Source organism: Lupinus angustifolius, chromosome LG03 (assembly GCF_001865875.1).
Source record: "Lupinus angustifolius cultivar Tanjil chromosome LG03, LupAngTanjil_v1.0, whole genome shotgun sequence".
NCBI lineage: Eukaryota > Viridiplantae > Streptophyta > Magnoliopsida > Fabales > Fabaceae > Lupinus > Lupinus angustifolius.
The window spans coordinates 2,586,961-2,603,001 of NC_032011.1; the positions used below are offsets into that span (position 1 = coordinate 2,586,961).

Genomic DNA, 16,041 nt, shown 5'->3' on the forward strand with positions numbered 1-16,041 from the left:
AAAGATATATACACTATGAAAGTTTGTTATATTGTCATTATATTATTTTGTTATTCATTTTAAATCATCGTTGACTCTTAAATAAAAATAATACAAATGAATAGTGAAATGATGTATTGAGTGAGTATAAATCTTTATGACATTAGTGAATAGATACTTTATGACATTAGTGAATAGATACACTCATTAAATATAAGCACTAAATTATTCAAACTAATCCTAATGGATACAACTTATTCTATTTATCATTTGATTTCCATTACCCACCCGTGTTCCCTCCATCCTCATTCTTCTTCTCATCTTGTTCTCTTCACTTACTCCTCTTACTACTTCACCAACATTATGATATATTAGGATAAGATTTCACAGCAAACAAATACATTACCCATATCAGTAATAAGAAGGTAACCACACTCTTGTTTCTTCTCTGTCGTCTGTTTGGATATTGAGATTTCAACTATTGATGTCAAGATGACTAAGAGTTAGTTTGGGAGTTGGATTTCGGAAGGGAATGAAGGGAAAGGGAAGGCTTGAGAGCCATGAAATACACTTGTGAGATGACTCTCAAACCTTCTATTTTCCTTTTTTCCCCTTCAAAATCTAACTCTTAAACTAACCCTAAGACAATATCTGAGGATGTTGCACCTTCAACCCTGAATAAGGTCCCAGACTTAATATGTGATATAACTTGAAATGGTGTCAAGTAATACTGTAATACTGTTTATTGTTTGTTTTAACAGAATTATTACGTAATGTCATTATCATGTATATGCCATGGATAAGACCACAAGGATGACTATTGGTTACAAAATGAGCTCATATGATTTAATGAATCTCATATGGATTAGTGGGTGATTTTTCATTCATGAATCTCATATGGATTAGTGGATACATATGATTTTAATGAATCTCATATATATATATATATACCATGAGTTTTTGATTGACTAGAAAAAATATATATAAATTAAAATTTAATTATTAAATATTTTTCCAACTAATCACAAGCTCCATTCATTCCCATATTACAAACCCATCAACATCTCAATTGCCATTCTTGCCTCCAAAGGCAATGAATAAGCAAAATGCATACCATTCTTATATGCAACGCCCATACAGCTTTCACCTTAGGCAGAATAAGTGGCAATAACAAGAAAGGAGAATTGAAAACAACCATTTCATCATTAATAATTAAAACCAACAGTGCTTGAAACAAGGCCCCGAAAGCCATTATCACTCCAACATGACAAAATTGAACCCAAAAAATATTCAACAAACTAGAGAATATCTTGTAAAAAGTAAATAGCTTTGTCTCAAATCAAAACAGATAATCGCATCTCAAAATTACTTAGAAGCCTCGCCCGATCCCCCAAACTCTAATCACACCATCGGTGTAACCACTGAACAATGTGCTTCCATCAGCGCTCCAGTTCAAACTTGTACTGTAGATAACCTGCAAAACAGTGACCAAGAAACAATCAATGAACAAGTGAATTGGAAACAAAAGATTTTTGTGTACAAAAAACTCAACATGCTATGACTAGGTTCAGAACATTTACTGTAGAACAAATAGGACATTACACAATTCATAAGATGAGACGACAGAGAATAAATAGGACATCATCTAAACGACTACTGTAGAACCAAAACAAACAGTTTGTTCCAATAGATTACATAAACTAAAACTGAGTAAAATTTGCAGCTAGGAGCATCAGTCCTTCAATGAGGACAACTAAATTCCCAATTTCCCATTCAATGGAAAAGGAACATGTGATTCATGTCACTTCAATCGAACCATGCCATTATCCACAAATTACAAGAACGCTCAAATTAGTAAGAATATACAAAATTGTCAATCACCAAATTAGTAAAACTGCTAACCACACTAACCATTCAATATCAATAACCAACTGAAGAAAATATTATGAAAAACATTTTACCTTCTTCTTGTTGGCTATTCCACCACCAGTGTTGGCATCAGCCTTTACATCAACCTTCAGATCCTCCACAATGCTCTTGCTCTCCAAATCCCATATCTTAATACTCTGCTCTGTGGCAGCACATAGCCAGTACCTATTAGGACTGAAGCACAAAGAATGAATAATAGAACCTGCCTCAAGTGAATAGAGCTTCTTCCCTTCTGCCAAATCCCACAGCAAAATCACCCCATCTTTCCCGCCACTTGCACAAAGTGATCCATCAGGTGAAACAGCCACTGTGTTCACATACCCATTGTGCCCAGCAAGGGTGTTCTTCAACTTGCAATTTGTCAAGTTCCACACTTTCACAGTCCTATTGTCACAAATGCACATTAAGGAGAAAAGAGAAAAAATGGAATTAACATTTACTGATAGCTGCTGGAAATTAAAAGTGTATGAAGCATCAATATGTCAAGTTCCACACTTTCACAGTCCTATTGTCACAAATGCACATTAAGGAGAAAAAATAAAAAATGGAATTAACATTTACTGATAGCTGATGGAAATTAAAAGTGTATGAAGCACCAATGGTGTGGCTACTGTAGAACAAACCATCTCATCAAACTAACCATAATCCGAGGAAACTGCATACAAATTCTAATTGTATAATAAATATCATTTAAACACTCAAATTCCTTCTTCAAAAATAATGCACCCCAACTTTACTTCATGAAATATGAAAACTCCAGCATTTAGTCATTGTAAATCTCAGACACTGGTCAAAAAATGGTTCACAGTGGAGACAACCACACAAAATTAATATAGAATGATTATTATACCAACACATGACACTCCACACTGTTTGAATATCCAATTATGTGACATAGAATGGGTTGAAAAATTGGTATGGATAGAATAAAATAGATTCAATTCCATAACAGTTTGCCCCATCTCATCCCATTTCAACAATCCAGACAAATTACACCAATCAAAACATAACAAAACCAGTTACCATTGGATTCCACTCCATTACCATCAATCAAAACAATGCCTTTAGAACCATAAATAAAGATACTACACAATTCAAAACTATGATATAACTAATTCAATTCAAAGCTTTTTTTTTTGCTCTATATGTAAATAGGACAATCTTTGTTCACTCCATTCACACAAAAAAGTGTAAATTTAGTCGCATAGCAATGTTAAAACAGAACTAAATCAAACAAAAATGAGATATTCACAGTAAACAAAAGTTATATTGAGCCAATTTTCACAATGGGTATCATTAACATACAAAATTAAATAAATAAATAAATAAAAATATTATACAAATTATACATGATAAAAAAAGTACCTATCCCAAGATGCAGAAACAATGGTTGGCTGAAGATTATTAGGGCTAAATCTAACAGCTGAGACCCAATCATTGTGTCCTTCAGCACCATCAGATATAGTATACTTACACTCCCCAAGAGTATTCCACAGCTTAATCGTACGGTCACGAGAAGCCGACACGATCTGACGGTTATCAACCGAGAACGCAACAGACAACACATCCTTCGTGTGACCAACGAATCGGCGTGATGAAACGCCGGCAGCGAGGTCCCAGAGGCGGAGCTCGCCGTCCCAGGATCCAGACAACGCGAACTGGCCGTCGGAGGAGAGAACAACATCCTGAACGAAGTGAGAGTGTCCGGTGAGACGGCGGCGGGGGACGCCGTAGGTGCCGTCCTCCTTGGTTAGGTGCCAGACGATGATGGATTTGTCGCGGGAGGAGGAGACGATCATGTCGGAGTTGTCGACGGGGGTGGCGATTGCGGTTACTTCGTCGGTGTGGGCCCGCAATGTGCCGCGAAGAACGAGTCCCTCTGCCATTTTCTCTCTCTCTAGGGTTTCGGTGATGTAGCAGCTCAAGTGAGAAAATGAGGGTTTATATAGGTAGGGTTGTTAATTTGAGTTAATCAACATAAACCGGTTTAGGGTTTTTTTTTAAATGGTTGAGATAATGAACAAACCGGTTTATGGTTGAGATATTTGCTACTAGAAAGAAAGAGAGAAAAAATGTATACATTATCACCGTTAGTGTGAAACTTTTATACACTATCATTATAATATTTTTATATATTAGTAGTGTATTATTTGTTATTTATTTTTAATGATTCTTGACTTTTCAAAAAAGTAATATCAATGAATTGTGGATTATATATTTATTGTATATAAACATTTATATTACAGTGCATAGATATTATACTCTTAACAAAATTGAAGAGTATTTTTTTTTTATAATCAACTATATCCTTTGACCTACGATTAATATGGGTAAGGAACTAATTCTTAACCAGAATTGCTAAAAAATCAAATTTTTGATCTATATGATATTTGGGATCTAGTTAGATCTTACTTGATAAATGATCTTGTTGACTTAAAGAATGTGTTTTGATAAGTCAAACAACTAGCTTAATTAATCTAGTTATAAAATTGTATTTCATAAGCTATACTAACTAATGTAAGTTAGGGACATGTATTAATTAGGTAGTTTGTTAGTTTTATAAGCTCTTGACTAGTTTATATGCTAATTGTATCAACAAGAGTTTTCTATATGTTAATGACTTGTAAACTTTGTAAATTAATTTAAATTTATCACCTAGGTCATCCATTACTTTTAAAAACATTTTACATTTAAATTAATCTAAAATTCCAACTCCTACTTGCTCCACTTACAACCAATTGAGTTAGAAGGATAGATGAGAGAGCTAGATAAGACTAAGAAGGTATGGGTAGTGCTTCTCCGTACCTAAACCCGTAATATTTGTGGGTACCCGTACGGGTAGCAGGTATTTACGATACCCAACAGGTTTTTAATTTTAATTATATATTTATATAATTTGTAATAATCAATATGTAAAAATAATTGTAACATGAATAATATGATATTTATATGATAAGTTTATTATCATAATTAAATATGTGTAATTTATTATGAAATAATAATAAAGTATATGATATATAATCTTGAAATAATAATAAATATATATAAATTTAACTAAAAACTAAATATACAAATTTGCGGGTACCCGCGGGGCGGATATCACAAAACCCGCTTCCGCCCATAAGCTATTATTGCGGGTACTCGTTGCAGGTATTTCCACGGGTCGGGTTTTTTTGCCATCCTTATCATTAACCACATAACTACTTATCCTATCCAACAATGTTTGATATGTATGAAATGATCATATTCAAGTTGTCCAAACAATGACAAATTCCTCAAATATTGTGAGCCAGAAATTACTAATCTTCTTATGAGAAGTAAAGCATTTGGTGATGTTCTTCCTTGATATCAATAGAAATGACACTCCATGACTAGGGTAAACCTCTCATGAGCAGCTTCTTTAACATATGCTCATTCGAATGTTGGAAACACATTTAATATATGATAAAGAATCTACCATGCCTTAATCTTATGAACCCGAAATCTTCAAAATTGTTGAAACAACTGTTTCTAACAAGGGTTTACAATCACACTTTAAAATAGTACATTAAAAAGGAAGAAAGACATGAAAGAACCAATTGATCACATCACCAAAACAAATATGAGTAGAGGTGACAAAATTATCCACAATTCACAATCCATCTAAATCCATTCAAATTAAATTCATCTAAATCAATCCGTTAGAACTTAATGGATTTAAATGAATATAATCTAATAGATAATGTTGATAATGGATGTATTCAAATCCATCCATTATATCCATAGATATTCATGTGTATATCCATTTAGATAGATACTCAATCCATCCAAAAAAATAAAAACTAAAATATTATTTTCCATAAAGTAACATGCAGACCCAACTTTGTTATGCAAACCTAACGTGCAAAATATAAACTAATGTTATTGATATCGTACCAGTCAGAATACTGATATAGTGGTATAGTGATTCAACTAGTCATTTGCTATTAAACCCGCATACAGGTGAAATTAGATATTCATATATTTTATACTAATATTAATTTTAAAAAATCAATAAAGAAGACAATAACTATTTTCATCTATACTACTTATTAAAAATGTATATTGTAGATTGTGTTTTAGATGTATAAAAAATGTAGTAGTTGTGTGTTTGATCATCCTTACAAATATTTTGATAAAAATAAATCATTTTTACCAGTATAATTACATGAGCAATATAAATATTGTATCGTAGCGGTATTAAGACCGATTCAACTGTTCACCAGTCGACACGAACCGGTTTTAATACCAGTGATATAAACTAATCTCTTCCTAACAAAAGGATTCCCTCAACATTTTTTTATCAAAGTATTTTTTCAAAAAGATTCAATAAGGATTGATATAACATATTATGTCATGATTGAGCACAAGAAAAAATGTATAATTGTACAATACAATATCTATGACCTCACCTATATTTTTGTATTTCAAAGCTTTCACAGGTAAATTTAAATACTGAGCTTTTCTACAAAATGTTTTAAAAAAAACAGATTTTAAAAATGTTTTTTAAATTGATTTTTAAAAATGTTTTATTAAATAATAAATTTTTAAAAAGATTTTTTCTTTCAAAAAAAATGATTTAGTTCAAATTAAAAAATGGATTGGATATACATCCATTCAATCCATTAAAATGGATATATAGATAGAATATGTGGATTGGAATCCATTGGATATAAATGAATTGAATAGTTAGAAATGTGATTTTATGAATTTATATGGATTGATGAATGACTTTTCATCCATCCATTATAATTCAAATCCATATTCATCCAATTACCACACCTAAATATGAGTCATCTACCTAGAAACAAACTAAGAACATTGGGTCATCTCACAAGTCTCCCAAACAGGAAAACATAGCCCATTGCAAGGCATATTTCAGACACCAAACTTTATAGAGAAGTTTATTGTTACCCTTGGATCTAGTATTCCTCTTATAAGCTTCTACGCCAATCCTTTAATAAAGTTCTGTTTGTTCATTTATTCAATATCCATCAACAACCGGCAAGGACTATCTTCTGTATTTCTTTATTCAATTTATAAACTCAAGTGAACATCATTTGTGCATCTGAAATTTCACCCTTCCCCTCACAATGATCTCACTTCATGACTTCAATGATTCCAATTATCTTTTTTTTTTCCACTAGCATACAACCACATTTAACTTCATCATATCCAAGGTCATGTTGGTGCCTCCATCTTGTTCATGTTTCGCAGTGTTCAACGGTCGCACAGTCACCCCTTTGCGTGTTTCAGATGTTTCTGGAATGTATGAATTGGAGTGATGGAAACATGCCCATGCAAGTGTTCCAGTTATGTTGTGGGTTGCGCTGTGACTGATGCATTGCTGTATCACTGACAGGAAATGGTTGTTTTCTTCATTGTGTTGAATGGGGATTTCTTTGGTGATTCGTATATGACCAAGAAAATGCTTCAAACAATCAAAAAAAATTCAAGTTGTATAAGAACATTGAGATGGTTGGTGTTCTACCTTCCAGAATATGAATTAACAAGTTAGCACAGAATTCATCATATATGGATGAAGCTATAGGAGGGATTGTAATAACACACTATATATATTATATTTTATAATAGATAAAGTAATGTCATAGAGATCCTGCACAACTAGGTGTTCACTGTTCACCCAAAAAACAGTGAATATTTTAATTTTAATACAATGTAAAAAGTAAAAAATACAGCACCACTTGATACTATATCTCAACACATCATAAAGAGTTAATTGGAAAATCTGAACTCTTATAATGATTTACAATGGGATCAAAAGTAAAATAGGAAGGGAATTCTGACAATCCATCGGTTCAAAATTCAAATATACAGTGAGCCAGGCCGAAAATCTGTCTATACAGGCCCAAGCTTGGCAAAATTGCATTTTCATACTTAGTATCTAAGAACTAACTCTAACCTACAACTATCACAAATTAACCAAAGGCCCCCCCCCCCCAGATTTTGTCAATTGTCTTCTATTCATACATAGATATCAGAAAACAAATGATGTACCTGCCCAGTGAATTTGGATCATTTAAAATTACCTTTATCCGATTCGGGCTCTCTTTCGCTGTTTCCTTCTCTTATTTTGCAGGAAGTTAACAAGCAAGTCATCTCCCTCCACGTTGATGTTTGTGGGTTCAGCTACAGCACCACTGGAAACAGGCTGCTCCTCAACAAGCTCTGGCAGTGACAGCTCATTGTCATCAGCTGTGATGACTGGCTTGTTTGTACAAAGCACCTCAGGAAGTAACACAGATCCTTTTTTCAATTTCGAAGGAGAGCAGCAGGCACGACGTCCTTTAGCAGCTTCATTTGGTTTCTTCGATTTGTTTGCCAGAAGGCAAGCAAGTGTCACATCATCACCACCACCATCATCATCAATCATTACATTCTGTTTTTTCACTTTTGGGTGAGAAGCTATGTTCTTCTTTGATTTGTGGTTTAACAAGGAAGCGAGAGTAATGTCCCTGTCCTGATCCAAACTCTCCACACAAGCAGATAAGCTTCCAGGTTTTCGCATTTTAGTCTTTTGTTTGTGTTCTGATGGTTCAGCCCCTCTGATATGTTTGCTTTTGTGTTCCAACGAGTCCTTAGCAGAATGATTCCTACCACGACGCTGCCGATGAGTCTTTCCTCTGCTGGTCATAGATGCTGGGCTTTCACAAGGTAATGTACAGCTCCAGTTCTCTTTGTTTTGTCCAGTACAACCCTGCCATTTCCATATTGGATTAAAATACAGAAACTTCTCACTTGTATCTTGCCGACTTAAATCCCCTTGGTCATTGGTTGGAAAAAAATTACTCTTTCGTAAACATGCCATGTTGACAGCATCTTCATCACAAATTTTGACCCCATCACTAAATGCTATATCTTTGAGACAAACTTGAGCTTTTCTTGCTTGTCTTTTTGATCGCATTTTGTTTGAAACATTGCTGCATGCAAGAACGTGAATCAGAAAACGAAGGTATTGTATACCTAAAGCAATATCCAATTTCAAACATTATATGGTCAACTTAATATACTGAAACTATAATTCTAACAGGGCTGGGATATATATACACACACACACACACACACACAAGTTGTCAAGGTAAAAATAAAAGGGAGAATAAAGAGGGACTACCTCCACTTCCACTTTCGCTTTCTAGGGACTTTCACATCATCAGCCTCATCAGATAGAAGAGGCAACATAGGTAAAGGAAGAAAGTCCTTCAATGTGAGTGCTGGGCGTTCAGATTCTCGATCAACAAAGTTGCTATTAACAGTTAACTTTTGCATCTTTCTAGCATCTCGAAGCAAAGGAACTTGATCAGGACATAGCACCCTCCACCTCCTGGTCAATGAAAAGATTACAGATGAGAAAGACAACAAAATTAAAATTTTAGAAAAAGCAATTTCACATCAACTTAATTCTAAACTCATACTTCCGGCATTGAGAATCAGTACGAGGAAGCAAATCTTCAGCAACCTTAGACCAGCAGAATCCATGCTTGGCAATTGCATCTTTTAATCTTGAATCCTCTTCCTTTGTCCACCCACCCCATTTCAACGAAGGATCCAAACTATTGAGGTATCTGCCAATAATAATGCTCAAGAACTTTAACAATAACCCTAAAAAAATATATAATATATTATCTCAAGAATTAAAATAAAATGCATTACCTGTCCCTACACTGAGACTGGATTCGGCCTGGAACAAATTTAGCTACTTGACTCCATTTCCGTCCAAAAAGCATGACAGCTACTGTTAAGCGTTCATCCTCCTCTCGCGTAAAGCACCCTTTCTTATCAGGATAAAGCGATTTCTTCCATCTGCATGAGTTATATAATTCATATTGTGTGAGTAAGCAAAATGCAGCAGCTGATAAACAACTTCTCCCTTTCACCAATATACTTAAAATCCACACCAGCTTATTAAATCAAAGTTATCAAAAACAATTAATCATGTTTAAGTTTTCTATATCAGTTGGCATGTTTAAATCAAACCCTGGAAACAACCTCTTCAGTAATAGGGGTATGGTTGCGTATATCTACCCTCCCAGACCACACTAGGCACTTAGAGAGAACCTCAATAGGCCGCCCGACCTAACAATGTTTTGCTATAATAGTGCCATTCCATTTTAAAGAATATGCAATAGTAGATGAAATACTTGTGAGAAGTCTTCAAACTAACTCATAATATGCACTTTAGTAATTTGAGTGAACTACAACAATAAAAAAGTAAGGTCAGACAATGAACTAATAAGTAACAACCATGTGATTAAAAGAATAGATAAAAAAACTGACTCACCTATTTGAGCATTGGGTTCCCGTGCGCCGTTCTAAAACAGAAGCCACAGACTGCCAATCATGCTCACCATATAATGCTACAGCAGAACAAAGTTGAGCATCTTCTTCCTCAGTCCATTCACTATTTAGCATAGAAGCATTTAAGCTCCTTTGGTACCGTGCTAAGCATTGAAATGGAGTCCTATTTGTGGCCAATGATACAGCAATACCAGACCAGTTCCTAATGCCCATAATTTGGACAGTAAGCAAAAGAGATTTATCCTCTTCGCCAGTCCACGGGTCATGGTTTATCAGGGGATCTTCATAATTCAACCACCTGTGAGCATGCACAAACAACTAATTTTTTTTAGAGAAACAAGTATGAAAAATACATCCACTCATACATATAGACATTATTTTACACTCTACACAAGATTCGGGAAATCAAAGTCACAGACATTTGTGATGACAGATTGACAATCATCACAAACATATTAACCACCACCATGTTAAAAATTATGTCATGTACTGTCCCACCTGCATGATCTATGTTGATGTTGAACTCTTATTGAAATTCAAAAAGGAAAAACTGTCTGTGATGGTGATCGTCATAGACGTCTGCAACAATCGGGGGAAGATATTCTTCATAGGAAGGCAGTAAGCATGAAACAATAGTCAAAAACTGTGTGTAACCGACAGAGTATGACGACACACAGTGATAAGAAGCAAAAAAAAACACATTTACCATGCATAGAACAGAGTCAACAGACAAGTTAGACTTCCCAATGAAGAGACCAGCAATATGACACACTGTCCATGAAGCATCTAAAACATGTCTACCCCACATAGGAAGAGACACATTGACTTTGCTAGTCCTATAGTGATGTGATTGATAGAAGATAATTGGTACATGCTACCTATTTAGTAGCCTCCCCTTCCCCATCCCTCCCACTAAAAAAAGCATATGTGGCTGCTAAATATTCATACTATTGATTTTCTTCCACCAACTTCAACTTCAATATTAGTATCTCTTATCTCATTACACATAACATAACGTTGTAAAAGGTTCAATCGATAGTATCCTAATAAAAAGCAGAGGCAATGTGGTTCTCCTTGGAAGAGGCTGAGCCTCAGTACAACGGTAGGGTTGGTTGCCTTGTGACCTAGAGGTCATGAATTCAAATCTTGGAAATAGTCTCTTCGCTTGTGAGAGTAAGACTGCATACATTTACTCTCTTCAGACCCTACTGGGTGGTAACGTCATGCCCACCTTTTTTAATGTGGTTCTCCTAGGACATATGATATGCACATAGAATCACAGAAACATAAAACACACTTTTATTATAAAACATCCAACAAGAACCATCTTTTTCATACATACCACCAAGACATAAAAATTAAAACAAAATAAATTTATGAAATTATAGGTTCTTCAATTAGAAAATACATACCTAGATTCACATTCAGCACCAGTATGACCAACATCATATGTTGAAGCTAATTTATCCCAATTAACTTGAGGTATAAATTTTTTAATATCCTCAGGTGTGATTTCAAGATCATTAACAGATGCAATTATGCTATCCATGTCATTTCCATATCCATCTGAGAACTCTGAACTGCAAAGAGTGAACATCAAGAAAAGAAGTCAAAACAAAACATGGGAAGGCGCACAAATATCAAAGACACAGTTATATACAAAGCCGAACTAGATCACCTTATTCTATCTGCTGAATTTTGAAGCACCGTTTCTTGGAATTGTTGCTTAATTCCCTTCTTAAGATTCTCCCTTTCTGAATTTGTCCATTTTTTACGATCTAGGGAAAGTGGAAATCTTTCTAAAACCATCTTATAATTAGAGACATGAGAATTCTCAGCTGGGCCATAACACATTGCAGATATTTTTTTATTACGGCTCTGCCAAAAAGAGGGAAACCAAGGATTGCCAATATTTATAAGAAACAATACTAAGAATATCACAGATGCTATGCTATGTCATAACTCAGTAAAGAGATGATGACTAAACTAACTAATTCTCTGTTTTCATTTATTAAATTTTTACAGTAAGCTATGGCACTGACTGAAATTGTTAAGAAATAGATTCAAACCTCTCAATCTATCAAAGACAGAGACAGTCAGTCACAGTACCAGAATCAGATAACAAAGACCGTACAAAAGAGGGCCTTCTTCTATCTTCCTATTTGATATTGCCCATTCAAATATAAACTATATGTGCATGATAAAAGCATCTAAACAACAAGTTCTAGCAATTTCAAAAAATTGTTAAAAATGAAGGAATGTCTTAAATAATATCTAGCATATAATAATATCTAACCATAAATTCACAACAAAACCAACATGGATTATATTTCAGGCTTCCAAGTTCACAGAACTATAAAAGTACACAACCAACCTTTGAGTTTTTTGGAGCAGAAGGTTTCTTTGCTGATATTAACTGAACACGGGGATCCTTTTTTAGTGATAAAGCACTCCCTGTTTTTCTAATGCATGCAGCCTGGAAGTCCTTCATGACTTTGACTTTGTTCCTTAGCTGTTTGTTCTCCTCAATTTTTGCTTCAATCTCAATCAGCTTACTTCTAAGAAACCGCTGCATAGATCTGTTCTTATTGATGGCATCAATAAAGGCCTGAGCCGATGAAGGAAAGCTTGATCTTTTCTGTGGTAGCTTGGACAACCTGCAAGCATCCTGCTCACAACTGTCAATCAAACCACAATGCTCCACTTCAACGTTACTGGGAAAAGAGTCAGTGGCATTATCCTGAATTGGAGAAACAGCACATAATTCACCAACATCCCATCTGTCAGATACAGACCCATTGGCAGTCTCACCCTCGTGGCCTAAACATGAGGTTTGATCTCCATCAACCAGTGTTTCCATGTCGCCTTCATGGAGACATGATACTTATCAGAATGTCATATTTGGTGGGGGGAAATGGATAGGAAACAAAGATAACTAACAACAACAAGAAGCAAAAATGACTTCAAAGAATGTTGAATTCCTCCGGTTTCACTGAAAATGACTTCAAAGATACATTTTTCTCCTCTGATCAAACAATCATTTTTTTAACATAGATTAAAGATCCGTTATTAAACATACAAGTTGAATTCTTTTCCCTTAAACACATCCATTCTCATAGCTAGCATGCCAAAATTAACAAATATACAAAAAAATGGAAAACACAGAGCAAACTCAAAGTGATAATTGAAATTACAAAACCAAATAAAGAATCCAGTGGCCTACCTTCATTGTAGCTAGAGAACCGTGACCGAATGGCACGAAGCGTCTCCAAATCATCCTCATCATCATCCTCATCCTCATCATCAACATTATTGCCAGAGGCATTCGTCATCGTTATCCTCAACGGCGACAGCGGCGGAAGAGAGGCAAGAGGCTGGTACAGGCTCTCAACTCGTCTAAGACATTCCAAATCATCTTCATCATCATCATCATCAGAATCAGAATCAACATTCTTCAAAGGTACAATAGCATCACCGGATTCCAACAGAGGATCCTCTAATAGAATCCCTCCACTATCATCATCATCATCATCATCGTCATGAAGGACAAGTTCATGGTGGTCGTTTTTGCTCCGAGCAGTAACACCATCACCGGCGGTGGCGGAGCCGGAAACAAGCATACAAGCACGTGATAACGCGGCCATGTCTTCCTTCAATGCTACATCGTCTTCGTCGTCGTCGGTTGAGGAGAGATTATCTTCTTCGTATTCATCAGCGCGTGGCGTCATCGAATTTGAAGTATGAGAAATAAGAGAGTGAAATGAAGAAGAAAGGAATTAGGGTTTTCAAATTTGAAAGTGAGAGTGAGAAAGTGTGTGTTTGTGTTTTGGAGCTGGAGAATTGAATAAGTTGCAGCGTGTTTGATACATTTTGTTAGGTAATAATAAGGAAAAATTGGAGGGAGGAAAGGAGACAGGTTGAAACGACGTCGTTTTGTAGTTCGGTTACTTTCTTTTTTTCTATCAAAGGCCCATCAAATTATTTTGGATTCAATTGAAAACCTTCCAAATCGATGGGCCTAATGGTGTAAACATTAATTCACTCAATAATAATAGTAATAATTATTATAATTAGGATATATGGTCCGTGATTACAATAATTCTATCAACAATATTAATTATCATTATTAGAAATTCATTTTTATGGTAGTTATTATTTATTTTCCAAATACATTTATGCTTAAAATGCTCAAATTTATCTTCTCCCTATATACATTTTATCAAGTTGTTTTTTTAAATGGATTTATATTTAAGAGCGGGGATCTCACTCCAAGAAATCATCCTAGCTATTAATTTTATGGACATCTAATAATTTAAATATATTTATTAATTCAAACCATTAGATTTCTTTAGAATTGATGACTATGATGGAGAGTAACTGAATCTTTCCCCTATATTTAAATATTTAAGTTTTTAAGCTGAATGTTAATATGTAATAATTTTACATAGGGAATATATCATTCACAACTCATATGTTAATTGTTATTGCCTCTTTAATAAATCCTAATACATAAATATTGGATAATATCTATATCTATATATCTATATCTATACTATATATAACTACTTAATATTGTGTAATTTTTTATTGTCTATTTTACCCTTCTAGTTAGCTATTATTACAATATTTTTGAATAAAAAATATCTATACTTACTTATTATAAAGCCAAAACATGGTGTAACCACCTACCATGGTGTAATTTAAAATTCTCTATTTTACTCTTGCCTATTTTCTATTTTTTATAAATAAAAAAGACCATATAATCTAATGTTCATATCATCATTACATGTCCCATATTATTTTTTTAATTGTGTATTCTTCTTAATTTTGTAACCACGACATTTTTTTTCTTTACTTACGAAACAAAAAATATTTTGTAATAACATTTATCTCTTAAGTGTGATCTCACGACTTCAATATTCAATAACAACGTTTTATAAATAAGATTTTATTTCTCTATTTCATCTCATTAATAAGTTTATAATATTTATTACTTTGTGCAATCATTACTAAAAATAAGAATGTAGTTGACAAATATTTCTTTTCATGATAAGTTTATTTGAATAATTTCGCATCAATTTTACACTTTATATACAAAACTAATTATAATCGATTCAATTATTTAAATAGACAATTACATTCCAAACAATAGAAAAGCGAGTTGACAGAGTGTATGTCAACACGTTAATTTATATATAAAGTCAAAACATTTCATAACTATCTAATATGGTATAATTTTATATTATCTATTTTATCCTTCTAATTAGCTATTATTACAATATTTTTGTACATAATAAAAATATGACTGGGAATTGGAGAAAGTTACCTACCTAAAACCTTCCGGTGAGATTCATTACAGCATTTGCAGGATGATCTTCCTCTTTAAACTGAACATATACATTACCAACCTATTCACACAACAAAATAATTAAAAAAATAGAAAAGTAAAATATGTCTCTATCTATACTGTTAATAAAGTCAAAACAAATAATAACCACAATGTATGGTATTATTTTTAAATTCTATTTTTATCTTTTTTAACTTCTCTCCTTAATAAATGAAAACTTTCTCATTTTGCTTTCATTTTTTATCAATATATTATTACTCATCTACACATTCTTTTTTATTTTATCTCTTTCTCAATCCAAATATAAAACAATAGCATATGAAAAAATATATCCAACAACTCAATAATGATTATTAGATGCACGAGGAATTTATAAAAGTTTTGTGTATATCATATCAATTATTACATCTTATATTACTAAATTTACATTTTCTATTGAATTCATATGTTTC

At 33.7% G+C, this 16,041-nt stretch overlaps 2 protein-coding genes across 3 annotated transcripts; both read right to left on the reverse strand.

Annotated features, from left to right (window-relative positions):
• On the reverse strand, nt 1,164-3,838 carry LOC109343053 (guanine nucleotide-binding protein subunit beta-like protein). The gene is made up of 3 exons (XM_019581167.1): nt 3,274-3,838; nt 1,941-2,292; nt 1,164-1,453 (listed from the first exon to the last, which is right to left on the reverse strand). The coding sequence occupies exons 1-3, from the start codon at nt 3,792-3,794 to the stop codon at nt 1,349-1,351; spliced, it is 978 nt and encodes a 325-aa protein (XP_019436712.1). The 5' UTR covers nt 3,795-3,838; the 3' UTR covers nt 1,164-1,348.
• Nucleotides 7,663-14,134, reverse strand: LOC109343054. 2 transcript variants are annotated; one of them, XM_019581169.1, is made up of 10 exons: nt 13,466-14,134; nt 12,617-13,107; nt 11,921-12,120; nt 11,655-11,822; nt 10,226-10,540; nt 9,598-9,747; nt 9,360-9,509; nt 9,059-9,268; nt 8,577-8,867; nt 7,663-8,498 (listed from the first exon to the last, which is right to left on the reverse strand). In XM_019581169.1, the coding sequence occupies exons 1-10, from the start codon at nt 13,968-13,970 to the stop codon at nt 7,979-7,981; spliced, it is 3,000 nt and encodes a 999-aa protein (XP_019436714.1). In that variant the 5' UTR covers nt 13,971-14,134; the 3' UTR covers nt 7,663-7,978. The 2 variants fall into 2 exon arrangements, with proteins under 2 accessions (XP_019436714.1, XP_019436713.1); XM_019581168.1 differs by having other exon boundaries at nt 7,663-8,867.